General features: G+C 43.5%; 2 protein-coding genes across 4 annotated transcripts in view; one reads left to right on the top strand and one right to left on the bottom strand.

Moving 5' to 3' along the window:
- The first annotated feature begins 1,152 nt into the window (after positions 1-1,152).
- Ctbs (chitobiase) lies at positions 1,153-16,925 on the top strand. Of its 2 annotated transcripts, XM_004653753.3 has the most exons (7): positions 1,154-1,301; positions 3,417-3,555; positions 5,289-5,497; positions 8,420-8,591; positions 10,925-11,022; positions 11,779-11,940; positions 16,567-16,925. In XM_004653753.3, exons 1-7 carry the CDS (start codon positions 1,173-1,175, stop codon positions 16,765-16,767), a joined length of 1,110 nt encoding a protein of 369 aa, XP_004653810.1. In that variant the 5' UTR covers positions 1,154-1,172; the 3' UTR covers positions 16,768-16,925. The 2 variants fall into 2 exon arrangements, with proteins under 2 accessions (XP_044994249.1, XP_004653810.1); XM_045138314.1 differs by lacking the exon at positions 11,779-11,940 and having other exon boundaries at positions 1,153-1,301.
- The window catches only part of Spata1 (spermatogenesis associated 1), a 37,619-nt gene continuing 33,703 nt past the window's right edge, over positions 14,412-18,327 (bottom strand). For both annotated transcript variants that reach the window (XM_045138311.1, XM_045138313.1), the window contains 2 exons: positions 15,885-15,955; positions 14,412-15,137 (listed from right to left, as the gene is read on the bottom strand). In XM_045138311.1, the coding sequence (XP_044994246.1) occupies positions 15,933-15,955 (23 nt within the window). In that variant the 3' untranslated portion in view covers positions 14,412-15,137; positions 15,885-15,932. The remainder of the gene's footprint in view (positions 15,138-15,884; positions 15,956-18,327) is intronic.

The raw sequence follows: 18,327 nt of genomic DNA, 5'->3' as shown, positions 1-18,327 counted from the left end.
TGAAGTTCATTCACAGTTGGCTAGTGCTCCTTTTTCTGTTACAAGGCCTCTCCTTCCATATTACTTGGCTTTCTTGGTTGCTATGATTGAAAGTAAAAAATAAAAGGGAAAGCTGTGAGTGGATGGCTAAATGTGAATTTCATTCCAGGTGATGGGGTGTATGGTTGTCAGTACCTTGGTGGGTGTCTCAGTCAATCAGATCGAGTCAGCATAGCAGGGGTGTGGCTGGAGATTTGTTTTCACTAGACACATGGTTACTTACGTGTTTATTTTAAGCGCAGAACACAAATACCAGCGAATTAAACCTTCCAACATGGGCTGAGAAGGGATGGGGCAATCTGCCTTTAAGGCAGCCTCCATCCAGCACCCCCCACACCTTCCACTGACTGCTCCAATCTCTTCCCAGCTGCTACCATCCTGTCAGCTGCACATCCTCCCTGGCTTTGCTCCAGAAGTTTCGACAAGGAAAGGGATGAAATCACAAACCTGTACCCAAGCCACCAGTTGTTCAAGGCTTCCAAAGCACCCCACTTGCTTTTGTTCGGTGAGTTCCCTCCTCCTGCCCTCAGGCCCTAAAACAGTACCCGGGGCGGTCTGGAGAGGAAGAAAGTGGTGGAATGGAGGTGGGCCAAGCCCACCAGAGCCGGCTTAACCGCAGGACCTCACACTGCCGCTCACTTAACCGCACATGGGCGGTCTACCTGGTGGACTCAGCGAGGCCCCGCCCCAGAGCTCCTCGCAGGCTCCGCCCACATAGCAGCACCCCGCCCACTCATCCCGGCCCCGCCCCCAGAAGCAGGCTCCGCCCACAGAGCCGCGACGGCCCCTCAGCCACCTGCTCCGCCCCGCCCAGCACGCCCCAGCCGCAGGCCCCGCCCCCTTAGACACTCCCTTACGCAGGCCCCGCCCTCCCGAGCACGCCCGGATCCGCAGGCTCCGCCCCTCCTAGACACGCCCGGAGCCGCAGGCCCCGCCCATCGGGTAACATCTGCGCTAAGGCCCCGCCCACCTGGCAATCCCCGAGCCTCAGGCCCCGCCTATCGGGTAGCATCTGAGCTGAGGCCCCGCCCACCTGGCAATCCCGAGCCGCAGGCCCCGCCCCCTCGCACCCGCCCTGAGCCTCGGTCTGACCCGCAGCGGTACCCCGGGTCCTCCTCGCTGTCCTCGCCGGCATGTCCGGGCCGCGGCTCGGACGCCCGGGGCTCGCTGTGCTGCTGGCGCTGCTGCCGCTGGCCGGGGCGGGATGCCCGTGCTCCGATTCTGCGCTTTGCCGTCCGATCCGCCGGCGCCCGGACTTCGAGGTCAGCGCCATCCCCGGGAGCCTCGGGCGGGAGGCGGACCCCGTCCCGGTTCTCTGGCGCCCCGACCCCCGCTGGCCGGCCGGGCGGGCACTGGCTGGGGACGGGGGATGCGCGCCTGGTTCCCTGGGTCGGAGGCCTCCGCGCCCCGCGGTTTGCCTTCCTTTCCTTTCCTACCCATCAGCCCGTTCCTTTAGGGAACCTCGCACCCGCTTAGCAAAAGCAGGATTTCAGTAGTTTGTTTTCTTTCCTTTTACCTGTACTAAGGGCTTATAAGGCTTCCGTCGGCTTGAACCAAACCCCCCTTCCGAAGCAACGGTGAAACCGCGTGACTGGAGTCTGATGACTACCAGCGGCACTCGGGCACGAGAGGGAAGTCTGACGATTCAGTCTGAAAGCAAATTCTTAGAAGAGGAACAATTCCTAGGTCTTAATCTTGTAGACGAATTTTGAGGCAGGGACGTTTAAATGCCTGGGTGGGACAGTGTGTACTAGACCGTGTGCTGTCTTCCCTACGTGCCTTTCGGACTGCTTGCTGAGGCTGAACCCAGGGGGTGAGGGGTGGTTATTTCCATTTTATCACCAGCTCTAGCATTTTAAGTACTTTCTTTTCTTTTTATTAAAAAATATTATTTATTGGAGGGTAGGCAGACTGAAAGAGAGAATGGGCATGCCAGGGCCTCTAGCCATTGCAGACAAACTCCAGACGCATGTACCACCTTGTGCATCTGGCTTATGTGGGTTCTGGGGAATCGAACTGTGGTCCTTAGGTTTCCCATACAAATGCCTTAACTGCTAAGCCCTTACCTTAGCCCAACTGCAGTATTTTTTTTTTAAATAGACTGAATGGCCAGAATTAAAATAGAAAAAGTTTTGGTAGATCTGAGTCCAGTGACAATGGGCTGCTCAATCTGATGTTTTGTAAGACTTCATTGGTGAGCTGCTTAGCAGAAAATTGAGCTATACAGGGTTAATCCTGAAAGGTTAGAGGGGGGCTGAGTAAATTAAGAAAGGTTTGCTCTTACTTCTACACTTGGTGCTCTCCGCTGCCCCTCCCAGCCCGTCTTCCCTCAGTGGTCAGCACACCTTTCTTCAGTGCAGGTCCTAAGTGCTGCTGACCTTGCCTGAAAGTCCGATGGATTTCAAGTTCTGCAAAGTGTCACTTGACCCCACCGTCATCCTCCTGACTGGTTTTGTGCGATTCCTCACACTTCCAGGATTTCTGTTCTTTAGCTGCTTTCTTCACATTTCCAGGAGCTCAAGAGTTCCTGTGAGCTGTAGGGCTTTTGTTCCCTCATCTGAGCATGCTCTTTTATTAGTTGGTACCCCATTCCCTTTGTAACCCTACAGAGCTCCCTAAAGTACAGTCCTTAGGGAAGTGCTTTTGCCCACCTCGCTAATAGACCTCCTCCATGGGGGCCCTGCATCCCCTTGCACTCACTGGTATCACTGTAATTAACTTCCTAGTGGACCACGGTCTCTGGTTAACCTCTTTGTCCCAAGTACCCAGCAAAGTACATCTTTTATACCTTATTGGAATTCAATAAATATTGGCCAAATCAGTAAGTTAAAGCCTTGGGACAAAAGGAGTGTGACCAGCAAGTCTTTTGTGTTTCTAGAATTATCTATGGGGAAAACTGGTAGGTAAAAATAACTGCCTTAAAATTGGACTTGCATACTCTTGTAAGTCAGCTTCACCAGAAAACATGCATAGAACTCAGGGTTCCATAGCATTAACAGACTCTTTTCTCTTACTTATTAGCCACAAAGCCCTGTTCTTTCCTCCCCCCACTTAGAATCTCCCAGGTCTGTACACTTACTGCTGGAGAGGATTATGAGGCCACGGGGGACATTTTACACTCAAACCACAACCACACTCTGATTTTCCATACGTTCTGCAAATTCTGGGTGTCTGCCATAGTATTGAGTGCCACAGCCATCATGCTCTGCTTTCAGGCCTGCCTGCCTGCCACCAGTTTTATTGGTGCCCCTCTATCATCTTTGCTCCTATACACAGTGCCCTTCACAGTGCCTGGCACACAGAGGTGATTACTCGATTTTGGATGCCAACATGGTGTTCTTGGTTTAAGTCACGATGTTTACCCGTTCTTCTGGCAGGTCTTTGTGTTTGATGTTGGACAGAAAACTTGGAAGTCTTATGACTGGTCACAGATTACAACTGTAGCAGCCTTTGGAAAGTATGACTCCGAGCTTATGTGCCATGCTCATTCACGAGGGGCCAGAGTAGTGCTGAAAGGTAGGCTCCAGCCAGCTGATGAATTTCTCTCTCAAGTGCTCTTTGCTTTTTTATGCTTCTGTCTTGTTAATCTTAGATGCTGTTAAGTCCATTTCACAAGTACAGATACAGAAAGGCTTTAGAACACCAAACAGACGAAACCTGGAAAGCACCTCTCCTCGCCGTATTATAATTAAACTACCAAACATACAAACCAAAGAAAATATATTGAAAGCAGTTAGAGAGAAAACTCAAGTCACATACAAAGGCAAGCCCATCAGGATCACAGCAGATTACTCAACACAAACATTAAAAGCCAGAAGGGCTTGGAATGATGTATTTCAAGTTCTGAAAGATAACAACTATCAACCAAGGTTACTTTATCCTGCAAAGCTATTCATTCAAGTAGACGGGGAAATAAGGACATTCCCCAACAAAAGCAGGCTAAAGGAATATTTGAAGACAAAAACAGCTCTACAGAAAATACTTGAAAGGATCCTTCTTGCTGAAGAGAAAAACGCACACATGTAAGGAACCTGTAAAAAAAACCATGCTCACATACTAGCTAATACAAGAGAGCAAAGGTAAAACTGGAAGAACTGTAAAGCAAGAAAGATGGCAAAAATAAATACAGACCTTTCACAAGTACAGATATTTTTTCAGGTTGTTTTTTGATGTATGTAATATATGTGGTGTGGGATGTCCACGCTCTGTGTGCACGTGTGGAGGCCAGAGGAGGACCTTAGGTGTCCTCTGTGGAACTTCCATCTTAGTTCCTCAAGACAGGGTCTCTCACTGGTCCTGGGACTTTCGCCATTTTTTTTTAGACTGGCTGACCAGAGCCCTAGCAATCCTGTCTCCACCTCCGTACCCCAACACTGGAGCCAAAAGCCTGGGTAGCCGTCCTTGGCTTTTTGTGTGGGTGCTGTCCTCAGGCTTGTGCAGTGAGTGCTCTTGCCTGCTGAGCCATCTCTACAGCCTCTACAGAGAGAGATTCCTTTGCAGAGAGACGCAGAGAGAGAGACAGAGAGAGCCAGCGCACCAGGGCCTCAGCCACTGCAAACTCTAGGCACTTGAGCCACCATGTGCAACCTTGTGCTTGCCTCACCTTTGTGTGTCTGGCTAAAGTGGGATCAGGAGAGTCAAACATGGGTCCTTAGGCTTTGCAGGCAAGTGCCTTAACCGTTAAGCCATCTCTCCAGCCCCAAAGAGAGATTTAAGTTTTTTAAATTTTCATTTATTTGCAAGCAGACAAAGACAAAGAGAGACAGATAGAGCAAATGGGCATGCCAGGGCCTCCAGCGGCTGCAGATGAACTCCAGATGCATATGCCTCTCTGTTCATCCAGTTTTTATGTGGGTACTGGGGAATCAAACCTGGATTGTTAGGCTTTGCAGGCAAGTGTTACTGCTGAGCCATCTCTTTAGCCCCAAGTACAGATATTTTAAAGGTATTCAGTGTACCATGTTATGGTTTTGGGCAAAATGTGAGTACCTAGTTAGCATGCTGCCCTTTAGTTGCAGTCTGCAATTTCTGCTTTTAGCTTGAGAATGACTACTCATGTTACTCCTGTGGAGATTGTAAGAAGTGGTTTTCTATTATTTTGGCACATTTTTCCTCCACTTGGAAGATTTAGAGGCTTAGGACTGCAGAATAATGAAATGTCTTAATGCATGCCGCGGGAATGGCTTGGGAGGTAGGTGGCATTTGACTGTGGAAAGCCCATGTAAAGATGATGTCTGTTCCTCCCCCAGGAGATGTATCCCTGAAGGATATCGTTGATCCTACTTTCAGAGCATCCTGGATAGCTCAAAAAGTTGACTTGGCCAAAACACAGTACATGGATGGAATTAACATAGACATAGAGCAAGACGTGGATTGTTCATCCCCCGAGTATGACGCACTGACAGCTCTAGTCAGAGAAACCACAGCCTCTTTCCATGATGAGATTGAGGGATCACAGGTAAAAACATGCCTCTCTGTTCTGTAGTCTTCGTATGTGTTCACGGAGGAATGACTAATACAACCTTGGTTGTATACTAGTGGGATGGGAAAGTATTATGGCGTGTTCTTCCTAAAACATTTTCCTGTCTTCCTTTTTCTTCTTTTTTTTTTTTTTTTGTTGTTGTTTTTGTTTTTGTTTTTGGAGGTAGGGTCTCTCTCTGGCTCAGGCTGATCTGGAATTCATTATGTCGTCTCAGGATGGTCTCAAACTCACAGCGATCCTCCTACCCCTGCCTCTCGAGTGCTGGGATTAAAGGCGTGCGCCACCACGCCCGGCTTCCTTCCGCTTTCCTACTGTAGTTTAAGGAGTTTCAAGGTCCCAAGTCTCTTCTCACATCAGTCCAGCACTGAGGCAGCCGCGCGGCCTCACCTTTCAGCCTTGGGTGGGCAGCACGGCCTCAAGGATCCGGAATGGCCAGAACTGGCTTTCACTAGTGCAGGACAGAAACAACTGGCGTCTAGGAAGAGACGGAGTTCTGGGGAGTCAGTCTTCTCTCTTGCTCCATAGTCTGAATATTTGGAAAGCACTCACAGCCCAAGGAAGCCTGTCAACATTTCCTGACACTGACTCAGCAGGCAGGTCTGCTGTGATAGCAGCCAGGGAACTGATTATTTTTTCCCCCAGTGTAGGGTCTTGCTGTAGCCCAGGCTGACCTGGAATTCACTATAATTCACTATATAGTCTCAGGGTGGCCTTGAATTCACAGTGATCCTCCTACCTCTGCCTCCCAAGTGCTGGGGTAACTGCTTTTATACAATGTGACTCTGATCTGGCTGGCCATCATTAAGTTAAGAATCACTGGTAACGTGATGACATGTGGATTTGTATACCTATGGCTTTATACAAGCAGGAAAGGCTTATCAGTATGGAATTCAATTTTTTATTTTATTTTTCAAGGTAGGGTCTCTCTCTAGCTCAGGCTGACCTGGAATTCACTATGTAGTCTCAGGGTGGCCTCAAACTCATAGCGATCCTCCTACCTCTGCCTCCCAAGTGCTGGGATTAAAGGCGTGCGTCACCACGCCCAGCCACTAACTGTAGAACCCAAGTCTCTTGTCTTCTGGTGTAAATGCTCATACTACCATCTCAAGCATTTGACAGGCAAATCAGTGGGAAGTACTCTTGGCTTGCAGGAGGTGATAGGTGAGGAGTAACGATACATAGCTGAAACTTAGCTGCTTAAAGGCGGTCAATATTTTCTCTTATGTAGCTCCTGCTTTCTAACAGGAGGTGGTGACAACAGGGCCCAACATGTCAACGTTTCACCTCATAGACATTTGCTGTAGAACAGAGGAAAGCTTATATTAGTAAAGCAGCATCTCCTTTGTGCTAGTTCTCCAAGAATATAGTGAGAACTGGGAGAAAGTCTGGAAGTTGGCAAGGATAAACTGGCCAAAGAAGTTTTATATAAAGTGTTTCAAATTTATTTATTTTGATTATTAGGCATTTACAGAGTGCTCACTTAAGGGGAAATATTTTATGAAATTTTAAGACATTTCTAGAGCATGGTGGGGCATGCCTTTAATCCCAGCACTTGGGAGGCAGAGGTAGGAGGATTGCCGTGAGTTCAAGGCCACCCTGAGACTCCATAGTGAATCCCAGGTCAGCTTGACGTACAGTGAGACTCTACCTTGAACCCCCTCCCCCCAACAAAACATTTCTACATATTAAACTGGCCTCCATTCATATTTAGTTATGGTAATAAATAGCTATTTTAAATATTCATCCTTATTGAATGCTGGAATACCCTTCAAAATGAAAGATGATATTTTACTCAAGTTGCAGTTGACTATTTCCATAAAGCAAGACCATTTTAATGGGTTGTCAAGCAATTTGAGTTGATGGGTCTCTCTACCTGGGGGTCGTAAAGCACAAGTCTCTGGTGAGTATGGGACCTGAAGTGAAGAGACTGTGAACCGGGGACTCACAGCACAGGCAGGCGGTGCTAACTGGTGAGATACTCAGCCTGCATAGTTCTTTTGTATTGGAATTCTTTTTCTTTCTTTACTAGTTATGTACATACTCAGTGTGTAAACAGCCATGTTGGTACCATCATTAGCCTCCTCCCTGTCCTCCCCCCTCCAAAGGGACTCTCCTTTTTGGGGAATGTGGGTCGTGCCCCCTGTTCTGTGAATTTCCTTGAGCCATGTTGGGTTCATTTCAGGTCTACTTCAGTGATGAGGTCTTGGGAACCTCTGAGTCTCTGGATAAGTAAGTGTCTCACTCTAGCCCAGGCTGACCTTACAATCACTTTGTAGTCCCAGGCTGGTCTTGAACTCATAGTGATCCTCCTACCTCAGTCTCTTGAGTACTGGGATTCAAGACATGTTGCTGCCACACCCAGCTGTATTGAAAGTCTTTTAGTGTGCTTTTATTTTCCACGTGTTAAGGCCCCCACCACACTATAGTTGCTAAACCTGTTTCTTTCGGTCAGCTGAGTATCCAGCCCGGCCTTGGGCTTGCCACTCTTCTGTGTAGTTCTTGCTGCTGGTCACTGTGCATTCATACACAACTCTAGGCCAGTTCAACGTAGTGACAAAATATACTTCTTAGATATGTTCTAATTCTGTATGTTTCTTTTTTATTTGAGAGAGAGAGAATGGGCACGCCAGGGCCCCCAGGCACTGCAAACGAACTCCAGACGCATGTGCCTCCTTGTGCATCTGGCTTACGTGGGTCTTGGGGAATCAAGCCGGGGTCTTTTGGCTTTGCAGGCAAATGCCAGTCCAACCTCTGTAAGTTTTGAATCCCATATTCATATTGTGTAATCAGATCTTTGTTCTTGGGTAGTGAGATAAGGGAATATATGATAATAACAATAAAATCTGACATACTATGCAAGTTTATCATGTTATGTAACTGATACGTGTTTTGCCACAGGTCACCTTTGATGTAGCTTGGTCTCCAAAAAACATAGACAGGAGGTGCTATAATTACACTGGAATTGCAGAAGCTTGTGACTTTCTCTTTGTGATGTCTTATGATGAACAAAGTCAGATCTGGTCAGAATGTATTGCAGCAGCCAATGCTCCCTACAGCCAGACATTAACTGGTAAGAACCTAAGAAAATGACCATTTGTTAATAACTGTCATTCCAGATCAATCACTAAGGTATCCTTTAGTATTTTTAGGTTATTTATATCCCTTTCTATTTATAAAGCTTGCTTTACAAATAAAAGTAAAACATCATATGCAATAAATGATAAAATAATGAAAATAAAACAAAATAATATAAATAATTTGGAGAGATATAAAAATTTTTAAATATTAAAATTTCCTTAATTGGTCTAAGAGATATATTATCATTAATCTTCTATTATAGAAGAGATAAAAGGAGTTTGAGCCCAATGGTTACACAGCTGTTAATTCTATAGCTCTGGGGAAACTGCTCAGTGCTTAAGTGCTTGCCACACAGTGTGAGGACCTGAGTTCAGATCCCCAGCACCCTTGTTAAATGTGAGGTGCACTGGTGCATTCCTGTAATCCTGCCACTGGGAGGAGAAGGCAGGGACTCCCGTGGCTCACTGGTTGGCTAGTCTGGCTAAACTGGTGAGCTACAGATTTAGCAAGGGAGCCTGTGTCAAAGAATAGAGAGTGATTAGAAACCTGATGTTGATCTCTGGCCTCTTTATGCACATGTATGTGTACAAACACACACACACACACACACACACAATTGGGTACTCAAATGGGTAGTCTAACTTCACATGCAGCACTTGTGATATTACTCAAATAAAAAGATATTTATCTAACATCTAGAAGGATATTTTTGTTAAAATAATCAATGTTAAGTCATTTAATAGGAAAGATAGCTACAGTGTGGGACCCTACCACAGAGTAACAGGATTGGGAGTAGAAAGAAGTTGTGCTCCTACTGGAACACTTCTTACCTATTACCATATGGTCTTTTAAAAATATTTTATTTCTATTTATTTATTTGACAGAAAAATAGAGAGAGAGAGAGAGAGAGAGGAAAAATGAGCACCCCAGGGCCTCCAGCCACTGCAAATGAACTCCAGATGCATGTGCTCCCTTGTGCATCTGGCTAATGTGGGTCCTGGGGAATCGAATCTGGGTCCGTTGGCTTTGCAGGCAAGTGCTCTAACTGCTAAGCCATCCCTCCAGCCCTATATGGTCTTTTTTATTAGCCCCTCCAAAGTGGGTGGGTTTATCTCTCACCAATAAATTGATCAGAAGTTTCCTTGAAATCTATCTTTTGGACTCAACTGAAGCTCCTGGGATGGTTGGAATTGATTTAGTTGGTGACATGAATATTTTTTTCTTCATACAGAAGCTTAAAGCTTAGAATCTGGCCTAATTTAATCATGACTTGTTTAGATACACTAGTGGGGTGAAGGACAAAGACGGTTTCAACTCTACGTTTAAATGATGAAATATTTAATTCAAGATTCCCAAATGGTGTGACTACCATTTCATGGAAATCATGCTATTGTGTTCTGTCAATAAAAGGCTCTTATCAGACATTATAAAAATGAAATATTTTCCTACCCCTTTTGGATATTAAGCAGGTTAGAATAATAGTAAAGGCTCTGGAAAGCCATGAAGTTATCCAACTGTACATATTAGATAGTCTGTATGTATTTGTTCTTGGCCAAACATGTTTTGTAGCACTGAACAAGGATAGTTGTAGAATTTGTTCATTTTTCTGTTTCCTACCAAATACAGATTATTTACTGCAAAGTAAGTATGCATAAAGTTCTTATCACCAACTGTCATCAGGACACTTAAAAATGTGTAAAACCAACTTCTGTAAGGAATTCAGGGTATGCCATTGTCAGAATGTTTGACTTCTTGAACAACTCTGAAATGTTAAAATCTAGTATGTCAAACATACCACCTCAGTAGTCAATATGATATTGATGTGCTTCCCTGCAATGTTTCATTACTCCTAGGATTACATTTTGTAAATTTTGTTTCGGATGTTTTATTCAAAAAGAAACGGTAGGCTTGAGGATGGCTCAGTGGTTAAAGGCATTTGTTTGCAAAACCTGCTAGCCTGGGTTCAATTCCCTAGTACCCACATAAAGCCAGATGCAGAAAGTGGTGCATGAGTCTGGAGTTAGTTGGTTTTCAGGGGCAAGAGGTCCTGGCATGTCCATGCTCCCCCCCCACCCCCCACACACCTCTTTCTCTCTCATAAATATACAGCTTAGGGTTTAACAAAAGAAATGATTTAGGAAGCAAGACACAGGACTTACAGTTCTTAAGTGATGACTTTTATAATATCATATTAGAAAAACACTATTAGTATATTGCATAAATGTACTAATTTCTACAATCTTAGATTCTGAGTAGATGCATAGCTTATATGAACATATTAACAGAAAATGAAGGTAGATGTTTTTATTATCCTTACTTGACTAGGATATAGTGACTACATCAAGATGGGCATTGATCCAAAGAAGCTTGTAATGGGCATTCCCTGGTATGGTTATGATTACACCTGCTTGAATTTTTCTGAGGTAAGAACAGATCACTTGTTAGGTGATGTTATTCTATTATACATTTTGTTTCACTATGACTACATAATAAAATTTTTTTAGTTTCTGAAATATACCTTGAGAGTAAAATTTCATTTTTAAGTAATTTTGTACATGGAAGCTTCTGAGTCATGCATTTGATTATGAAATTTAACTTTTATTCTATATAAGTGGGTTATTTCTAGCATATATTTTATTTTTAATATGTGATTTCTTGTTTTTGTTATTTGGCTCTTATACTATGCATTGGAGGATGCAGTCCTGTGTAAGAAACAAAACAACTATTGCTATTTTTACCAGAAGCAGTTGTGACTGTACACAAGAGATTTGATTCTTCAAGTTAAGCCTGCTCCCATTCTCCTATAGAAGGAGATGGTAGGGGAGGCCATCAGACCCTCATCCACGAGCTCAGCTGCCCCATGTACAAGCTGCAGGCATTGATCATGAAGTCTGCTGGCCTCTGGGGAAGAGTGTCTCAGAGGGTGGAAGATGAAGGGTAGGAGCTTCACCTATCCACCCCAGAGAGGCTGTGACCCATGTTGGGATGAGACCTTGTGCATGCTTTGAAAGATAGGTGACTAAATCCATTAGTTTACCAGAGTGAGTTCCGGTGGAATCGGTCTTGAGTGTCACAAGTTCCCTGCCTGGCAGAGTAAGAGCTCATTGACTTCTCCCCAAAAAGAGTTCATGCAATAAATGTTTGACAGTGTGTACCATGAACACAGCTTGTGTTTCTAGGGTGGAGTGTGCACTATTGCTAAGGTCCCCTTCCGGGGGGCTCCATGCAGTGATGCTGCAGGACGTCAGGTGCCCTATAAGACCATCATGAAGCAAGTGAACACTTCAGTTTCTGGAAGCCAGTGGGATGCAGATCAACAGGCTCCTTATTTTAACTACAAAGTAAGACGTCACAACTTAATGGTGTATTTTACAATTAGATATTTGGTATTAAGAATTTCTTTAAGTTTTCTTTTAGGGCATAACATTGAGACTGCTGTTTGCATGGGTGACTTGTCATCGAGTCCTGGGGACAACTGAAATTGTTCACAGGGTAGTGCTCTTGGACCACTTCATTTTGAATAATGCTCTAAAAATGTGGGTGTCACCAACAGGACTTCCTTAGTAGTTGACAATTCTGCTAAAATAATTTGCTTCTTAAATAGCTTTGTGCCAAAGTAGGTTAATATTGTGAAATCCTTTGTTTCAAAATAGCCTCAAGGTTCTGCAAGTCAGATAAGAAGGAATGAGACTGAAATCAGCACATGGGTTTAGCCATCATGAGTTTTATGAGTGAGAAAACTATATCACAACATTTTATTTCACAACTATATGTATTGCTAAAAATTAGAGACAGCTGGGCGTGGTGGCGCACACCTTTAATCCCAGCACTCGGGAGGCAGCAGTAGGAGGATCGCCATGAGTTCGAGGTCGCCCTAAGACTCCATAGTGAATTCCAGGTCAGCCTGAGCTAGAGTGAGACCTATTCCGAAAAACAACAACAACAACAAAAAACCCAAAAAGGAGACAAAAATATTACATATTCTAAGGGAATATGGTACACGTTTAGCAAGGGCAATAGAAATTTCTAGTCTAGAGACATATAAAAATCATATTTTTATAATTTACTTTTAGCATAATGAAATCTTTTTCATACCTCAAAAATATTTAGAATACACTTGACAATATATCTCTAAATTGTAGATTTCTTTTTTGTATGTGGGTGCTGGGGATTAAACTCAGGCCCTCTTTGCTCATAAGCCTCTTCTCAGCCCTGCCTTAGAGATTCCTGATGTCCAACACTGTCTTAAAGGACTTAAAAAGCACTGTAACACATGAAGACATTTAAATGTTTAACCTAGAGTTCTCAAACTAGGCCAGGGAGCAGTGTTCTATGGACATAGTTTGGTAACAGCTACGGTAATCAATTACATGTAATGTAGAAATACATATGAAATAATAGTACACATCCCAACACATGGCGTTCTGTAATCATTGCCATACATTTTATTTAATGAAAAGACACAGAAACAAGCCGGGTGTGGTGGCGCACGCCTTTAATCCCAGCACTCGGGAGGCAGATGGAGGAGGATCGCCATGAGTTCAAGGCTACCCTGAGACTACAAAGTGACTTCCAGGTCAGCCTGGGCTAAAGTGAGACCCTACCTTGAAAAACAAAACAAAAACAATAACAAAAAAAGAAAGAAAAGATGCAGAAACATCCTTTAACTAAAGTTTTAATCAAGAAAAAATGTGTAATTTATGATATACAATGTGCTTTGTTATTAGTGTACATTGTTAACTCAATTCTTTAACCTACCCTTTACTTCACCAATCTTCTGTTATGGGAAGATCACTTAAAATTGCCTGTCAGCTATTTTTAAATATGCAATACTTAAATATGCTGCTAACTACAGTCACAAATGTGTGTAAATGGATCTTTTCAATTTAGTTCGCTAAGTGCACTAGTGAACCCTTGAACATCTATCTATTGTTTTTTCCACTCACATCCTCTGTTAACAACTATATTAGTTTCTCTGAAAGAATAGAATGTTTTTTCACACGTGTGGGCATTTGGGTGTGTGTACGTTTGTGTTCCATGAACAGGTACAGGTGGGTATACCTGTGTGTCTGGGTTTGCATGCATGTGTGTATGAGTGGGTGAAGAGGCTGGAAGACAACCTTGAGTTGTTCCTTCTGAATGCTGTCTACTTTATTTTTATTTATTTATTTTTTACATAGGAGCTCAGAAAACATTGGCGTGGACCTTGCCAATGAGACTAAACTAGCTGGCCAGGATCCACCCATCTCCACCTCCTCAGTGCAGGGTTACAAGGGCACGTGTGGCTTTTTCTCATGGGCGTGGGGTCCGACTCAGGTCTGTGTGCTTGCATGGCAGGTCCTCGCTGCTGCGCTCTCTCCACCCCCAGGCTCCTCCCTCCTTCCCTCCTCCCCTTCCTTCTTTCCATCCATCCATCCATCTTTTTTTTTTTTTTTTTTTTGGATGTGTCTCACTCTAACCCAGGCTTACCTGGGACTCTCTATAACCCAGGCACTCAGAATGGCCTTGAACTCCTGGCAATCCTCCTACTTCAGCCTCCTGAGTGCTAGGATTATAGGCATAAGCTACTAACCCAGCCCCCAAATTATTTTGTGAGGTTATTATGCTTATTTTATTTCTTAGACATACTTTACCATACTTTTGATGATCATGTATTAGTTGTCTATGTGTGTGGGTGTATGTGTGTATATATATACATTTTTTTAAATTTTTATTTACTTGAGAGGGACAGAGAGGGAGAAAGAGGTAGAGAGACAATGAGCACTCCAGGGTCTCCAGCCACAACAAACAAACTCTAGACACATGCGCCCCCTTGTGTATCTGGCTAACGTGGGTCCTGGGGAATCAAGCCTCGAACTCGGGTCCTTAGGCTTCACACACAAGCGCTTAACCACTAAGCCGTCTGTCCAACCCTAGTTGTATATATTAATGGAGCTCAGCAGGACATTCAACACAAGACACAGCACAGGCTGATAAAATGAGTATCACTAGCATCCCTTTTTCTGTATCATTTCTATATGTTTAGAACTTTGAACTCCTCTCCTCTAAAGAGTCCTGAGTATACAGTAAGTTTCTATGAAGTTTACTGGCCAAAGAATTCAGAAAACATTTTTATGAGCAGAAGAGACCTTTTAATAGCACCTTAAAAAGCCTTCTTATTACTGCTATGTCCCTTTTTGTTATTCATTGTAAAATTATACAGTAAAATCAAGTTTTGGGTGTGTTAAAAGAATCACTTTGCTTTGTCATTTTGTTTCAGTGGTAGCAGTTTCACCTTGGACTTGGTATTCTGAAACACGTGTGTTTTAACCAGGATTCAATCAGTCTGTTTTCCATGTGATCCTTCACTATTTCCAGGCATTTCAAATTTCTTAACAATATTTTTTAGAAGTTCAAAGTTCCAGCCAGAGTGATGGCAAGTTCAAGTGTACGTCTTTAAGTCTGCTTGCTCCTGAGTCCACTGTGATACGGGTTCTCCAGGTTGCACTTCTGTCAGGAATTGCAGCAGTCACTAGAGTATGCATGACTCTGTATAGTTCTGGAAGTGCAACAAGAATGAGGCACAAGAATAAGTCATGCCTGGATGTAATGAGTCCGCTGTACTTAAACACAAAACAGTTCTAATTCCAAAAGTGCTACCATAAAAGTATTAGTGGCATCCATTAAGAATTGCTGTCAAGAACTTTCCCAGGTCTATATAAAAATGAGTGACGGGCTGGTGGCGCACACCTTTAATCCCAGCACTTGGGAGGCAGAAGTATCACCTTGAGTTCAAGGCCAGCCTGAGACTCCACAGTGAATAACAGGTCAGCCTGGGTTACAGTGAGACCCTACCTCAGAAGCCAAAAACAAATAAACAAACAAAAAAAAAGAGTGAATTAGCCGGGTGTGGTGGTGAACGCCTTTAATCCCAGCACTCAGGAGGCAGAGGTAGGAGGATCGCCATGAGTTCGAGGCCCCCCTGAGACTAAATAGTGAATTCCAGGTCAGCTGGGCTAGAGTGAGACCCTACCTCGAAAAACCAAAAAAAAAAAAAGAAGAATTATTTGTAGTCATAGTTCTCTTATCTTTTTTCTTATTCATTTTCTTTTTGCCTAGATCTGCTCTTTTTCCTTTTATCTCTTACCCATTCACTTGTATTCTTCCTGAAAGTGGCACTGTGTGTGTAGACTGGAGTCTAGTGTGTCTCATGTGTTATGGGACCCATGGATTTCCCTCTAACAGCTTTTAGGGTCAGTTCTGTGAGCCTTGGGAAGGCGTAACTTTGCTCCTCCATTGCCATTACCTTTTGACTTGGTCAATTTATTGTAAACACAATCAATCCTTTGAGCTCTTAGTGTGGCACATTTCCAGGAACTGTAGGGAGTACAAAAAGTAAGATAAGATAGTTTTAGCAGACCAGAGTAGTGATTTTTTTTTTTCTTAACTTTGGTTGCATATCAGAATCACCAAATGAACCACTGAAATACAAAACAAACACAGATTTCACATGAGCCCTACAGGAGTTCATGTGGCTTGAGGCACAAGAATGAATCTTCACTCTTTATTTTTCCAGAGAGGGTCTCACTGTGTGTCTAGGCTGGCCTAGGACTCATGGTCCTCTTGCCTCAGCCTCTGGGTGCTGGGAGCACAGGTGTGCACTGCCAGGCTCTTCTGGAGTCTGTACTTTCAACAGCTCCACAATGATCCATCTTAGTTAATCATCATTACAGTGGTCAAGGGAAGAATCCTAGGACAAGAGAAAGTCCTTAGGTGGAATACATCTGTGTACTCTCTATTGTGTAATCTTAAGTGCCATGAACAGTAATATCTAGAAAGACGACATGTAGAGTTATAGAGTAACACTGCAACAAAGTGTTGTGCTGTAGAAATTTCACATTTCACTTTATGGTTTTTGAATCACTGAATTTAACATTTTTTTCATCTGATTTAATGGTTTAACTTTCCATCCTCATTTATGTGTATAGGATCCCAAGGGCCAATTTCATCAAGTGTGGTACGACAACCCTCAGAGCATCTCATTAAAGGCAGCATACGTCCAAGACCACAGCTTGCGGGGCCTTGGGATGTGGAATGCAAACTGTCTGGACTACTCAGGAGACGCCGTAGCCAGGCAGCAAACTGAAGAGATGTGGGAAGTGTTGAGGCCAAAGCTGTCACCGAGATGAACACCTTTTGTCAGATTGTTAAGGTTTAGAAAAGTGACTGTGGTAGTTTGAGTAGATGGCCCCCAATATATTCAGTGTTTTATTAGTTTGTAGTTTGGATCTATAGCCACCTGGCTGGAGGAGGTGTCACTGGGCAGATCTTAAGGTGTGGTGGTGGGTTTGAAATTCCAATCTAAAGATATGCAAAGTGCCTAGTTCTGCCTGGAGTTCCTGAAGTGTGCAGTATGGCTTTTGGGCTGTGGCTTCTGTCTGTCTGCTTGGACCTGTGAAAGAGGGCCAGCTTCTTCTGCCACTGTGGAACTTTCCCTGGATCTGCAAGCTTCAATAAATCCCTTCCTCCATAACTGTGCCTGGTCTGGAAGTTCATCTCAGTGACCTGAAGCTGTGATCAATATAAATTTAGTTTCTGTTCTTTTCTTTTGTTTTTGAGGTAGTCTCAGGGTAGCCTTGAACTCTTGGTGATCCTACCTCTACCTCCCAAGTGCTGGGATTAATGGCGTGCACCACCATGACCGGCTACATTTAGTTTCTTGAAGATATAAATATATATAAGTATTTGCCAAATTATCATAACAAACAGGTAAAGAATAAATTCTCTTCTGAATTTAAAAAACACACTGTCTTTAATATGTAAGATTTTAAAAGCAAGAAACTTACTATAAATATTCCTGTGTATGAATACTATAATTAGAAAAACTGCTTTCAAAAATTTATAGCAAATTTTTCTCATTGATATTAAAATATACCCTTATAGATCAATGCTGGTTTTAAAGTATGTTTATCTCATAGACAGGAGAAGATAAAGGTAGGTAAATGTCTACAAACAAAGAGCATTATATACATGTATATTTTAATGACACTTAGTATTTTATACAATTAAAATATGACAATCCAGGCATTGTGGCATACACCTTTAATCCCAAACTTGGGAGGCAGAGGTAGGAGGACTGCTGTGAGTTCAAGGCCACCCTGAGACTACATAGTGAATTCCAGGTCAGCCTGTGCTAGAGCAAAACCCTACCTTGAAAAATCAAAATGTATAACTTACAGTGGAAATAAAAACTGTCCTTTAACATCTGGCCACGTGGACTGAGCCGCCATCAGGATCCTTGATTCTCGGGCCTGCAACTGCTATTGGACTATCATAAGCTAATCCAATAAATTCCCCTTTTAATATAAAAAACTGGCCTTTTAGAAGCAGCTTGTCTCATATGTTTTTTCCAACAAATCTTAATTTTTGAACCAGAAGCTTACATTTACCACAGTGACTGTAAATATTTGGTTCTGTCTCCTGACTCCTCACACTGCTTACTTATGTTCCATGATGTACTTGTTCTGGGCAGAAAGTGAGAGGAGGATAGTCATAGATATTAAATGTACTTAGAGAACACAAAAGTAATATTTTAGAATAGCAAACACAGCTACCTAATATTTTCCAACTAACGAACTCTGGTGAAGTTGGTGCGTGAGTTTCTTTTCACGAGAGGATGGCTTGGGGCTGAGGAGACAGCCTGGTCGTGGCGCGCTTGCTGTGCAACCCTGACAGCTCAAGTTGAACCC

Source organism: Jaculus jaculus, chromosome 19, assembly GCF_020740685.1.
Source record: "Jaculus jaculus isolate mJacJac1 chromosome 19, mJacJac1.mat.Y.cur, whole genome shotgun sequence".
In the NCBI taxonomy this organism is placed as follows: domain Eukaryota; kingdom Metazoa; phylum Chordata; class Mammalia; order Rodentia; family Dipodidae; genus Jaculus; species Jaculus jaculus.
The sequence above is the reverse complement of the archived record's forward strand: the minus strand, read 5'-3'. Positions and strand labels throughout refer to the sequence as shown.

What these genes read in the sequence shown, in the direction of transcription:
- Ctbs (XM_004653753.3), top strand. Translation starts at nt 1,173, where the DNA reads ATGTCCGGGCCGCGGCTCGGACGCCCGGGGCTCGCTGTGCTGCTGGCG. An exon ending in CTACAGCCAGACATTAACTG is followed by an intron (nt 8,592 to 10,924) that starts GTAAGAACCTAA and finishes TTACTTGACTAG; the next exon opens with GATATAGTGACTACATCAAG. An exon ending in CCTGCTTGAATTTTTCTGAG is followed by an intron (nt 11,023 to 11,778) that starts GTAAGAACAGAT and finishes TTGTGTTTCTAG; the next exon opens with GGTGGAGTGTGCACTATTGC.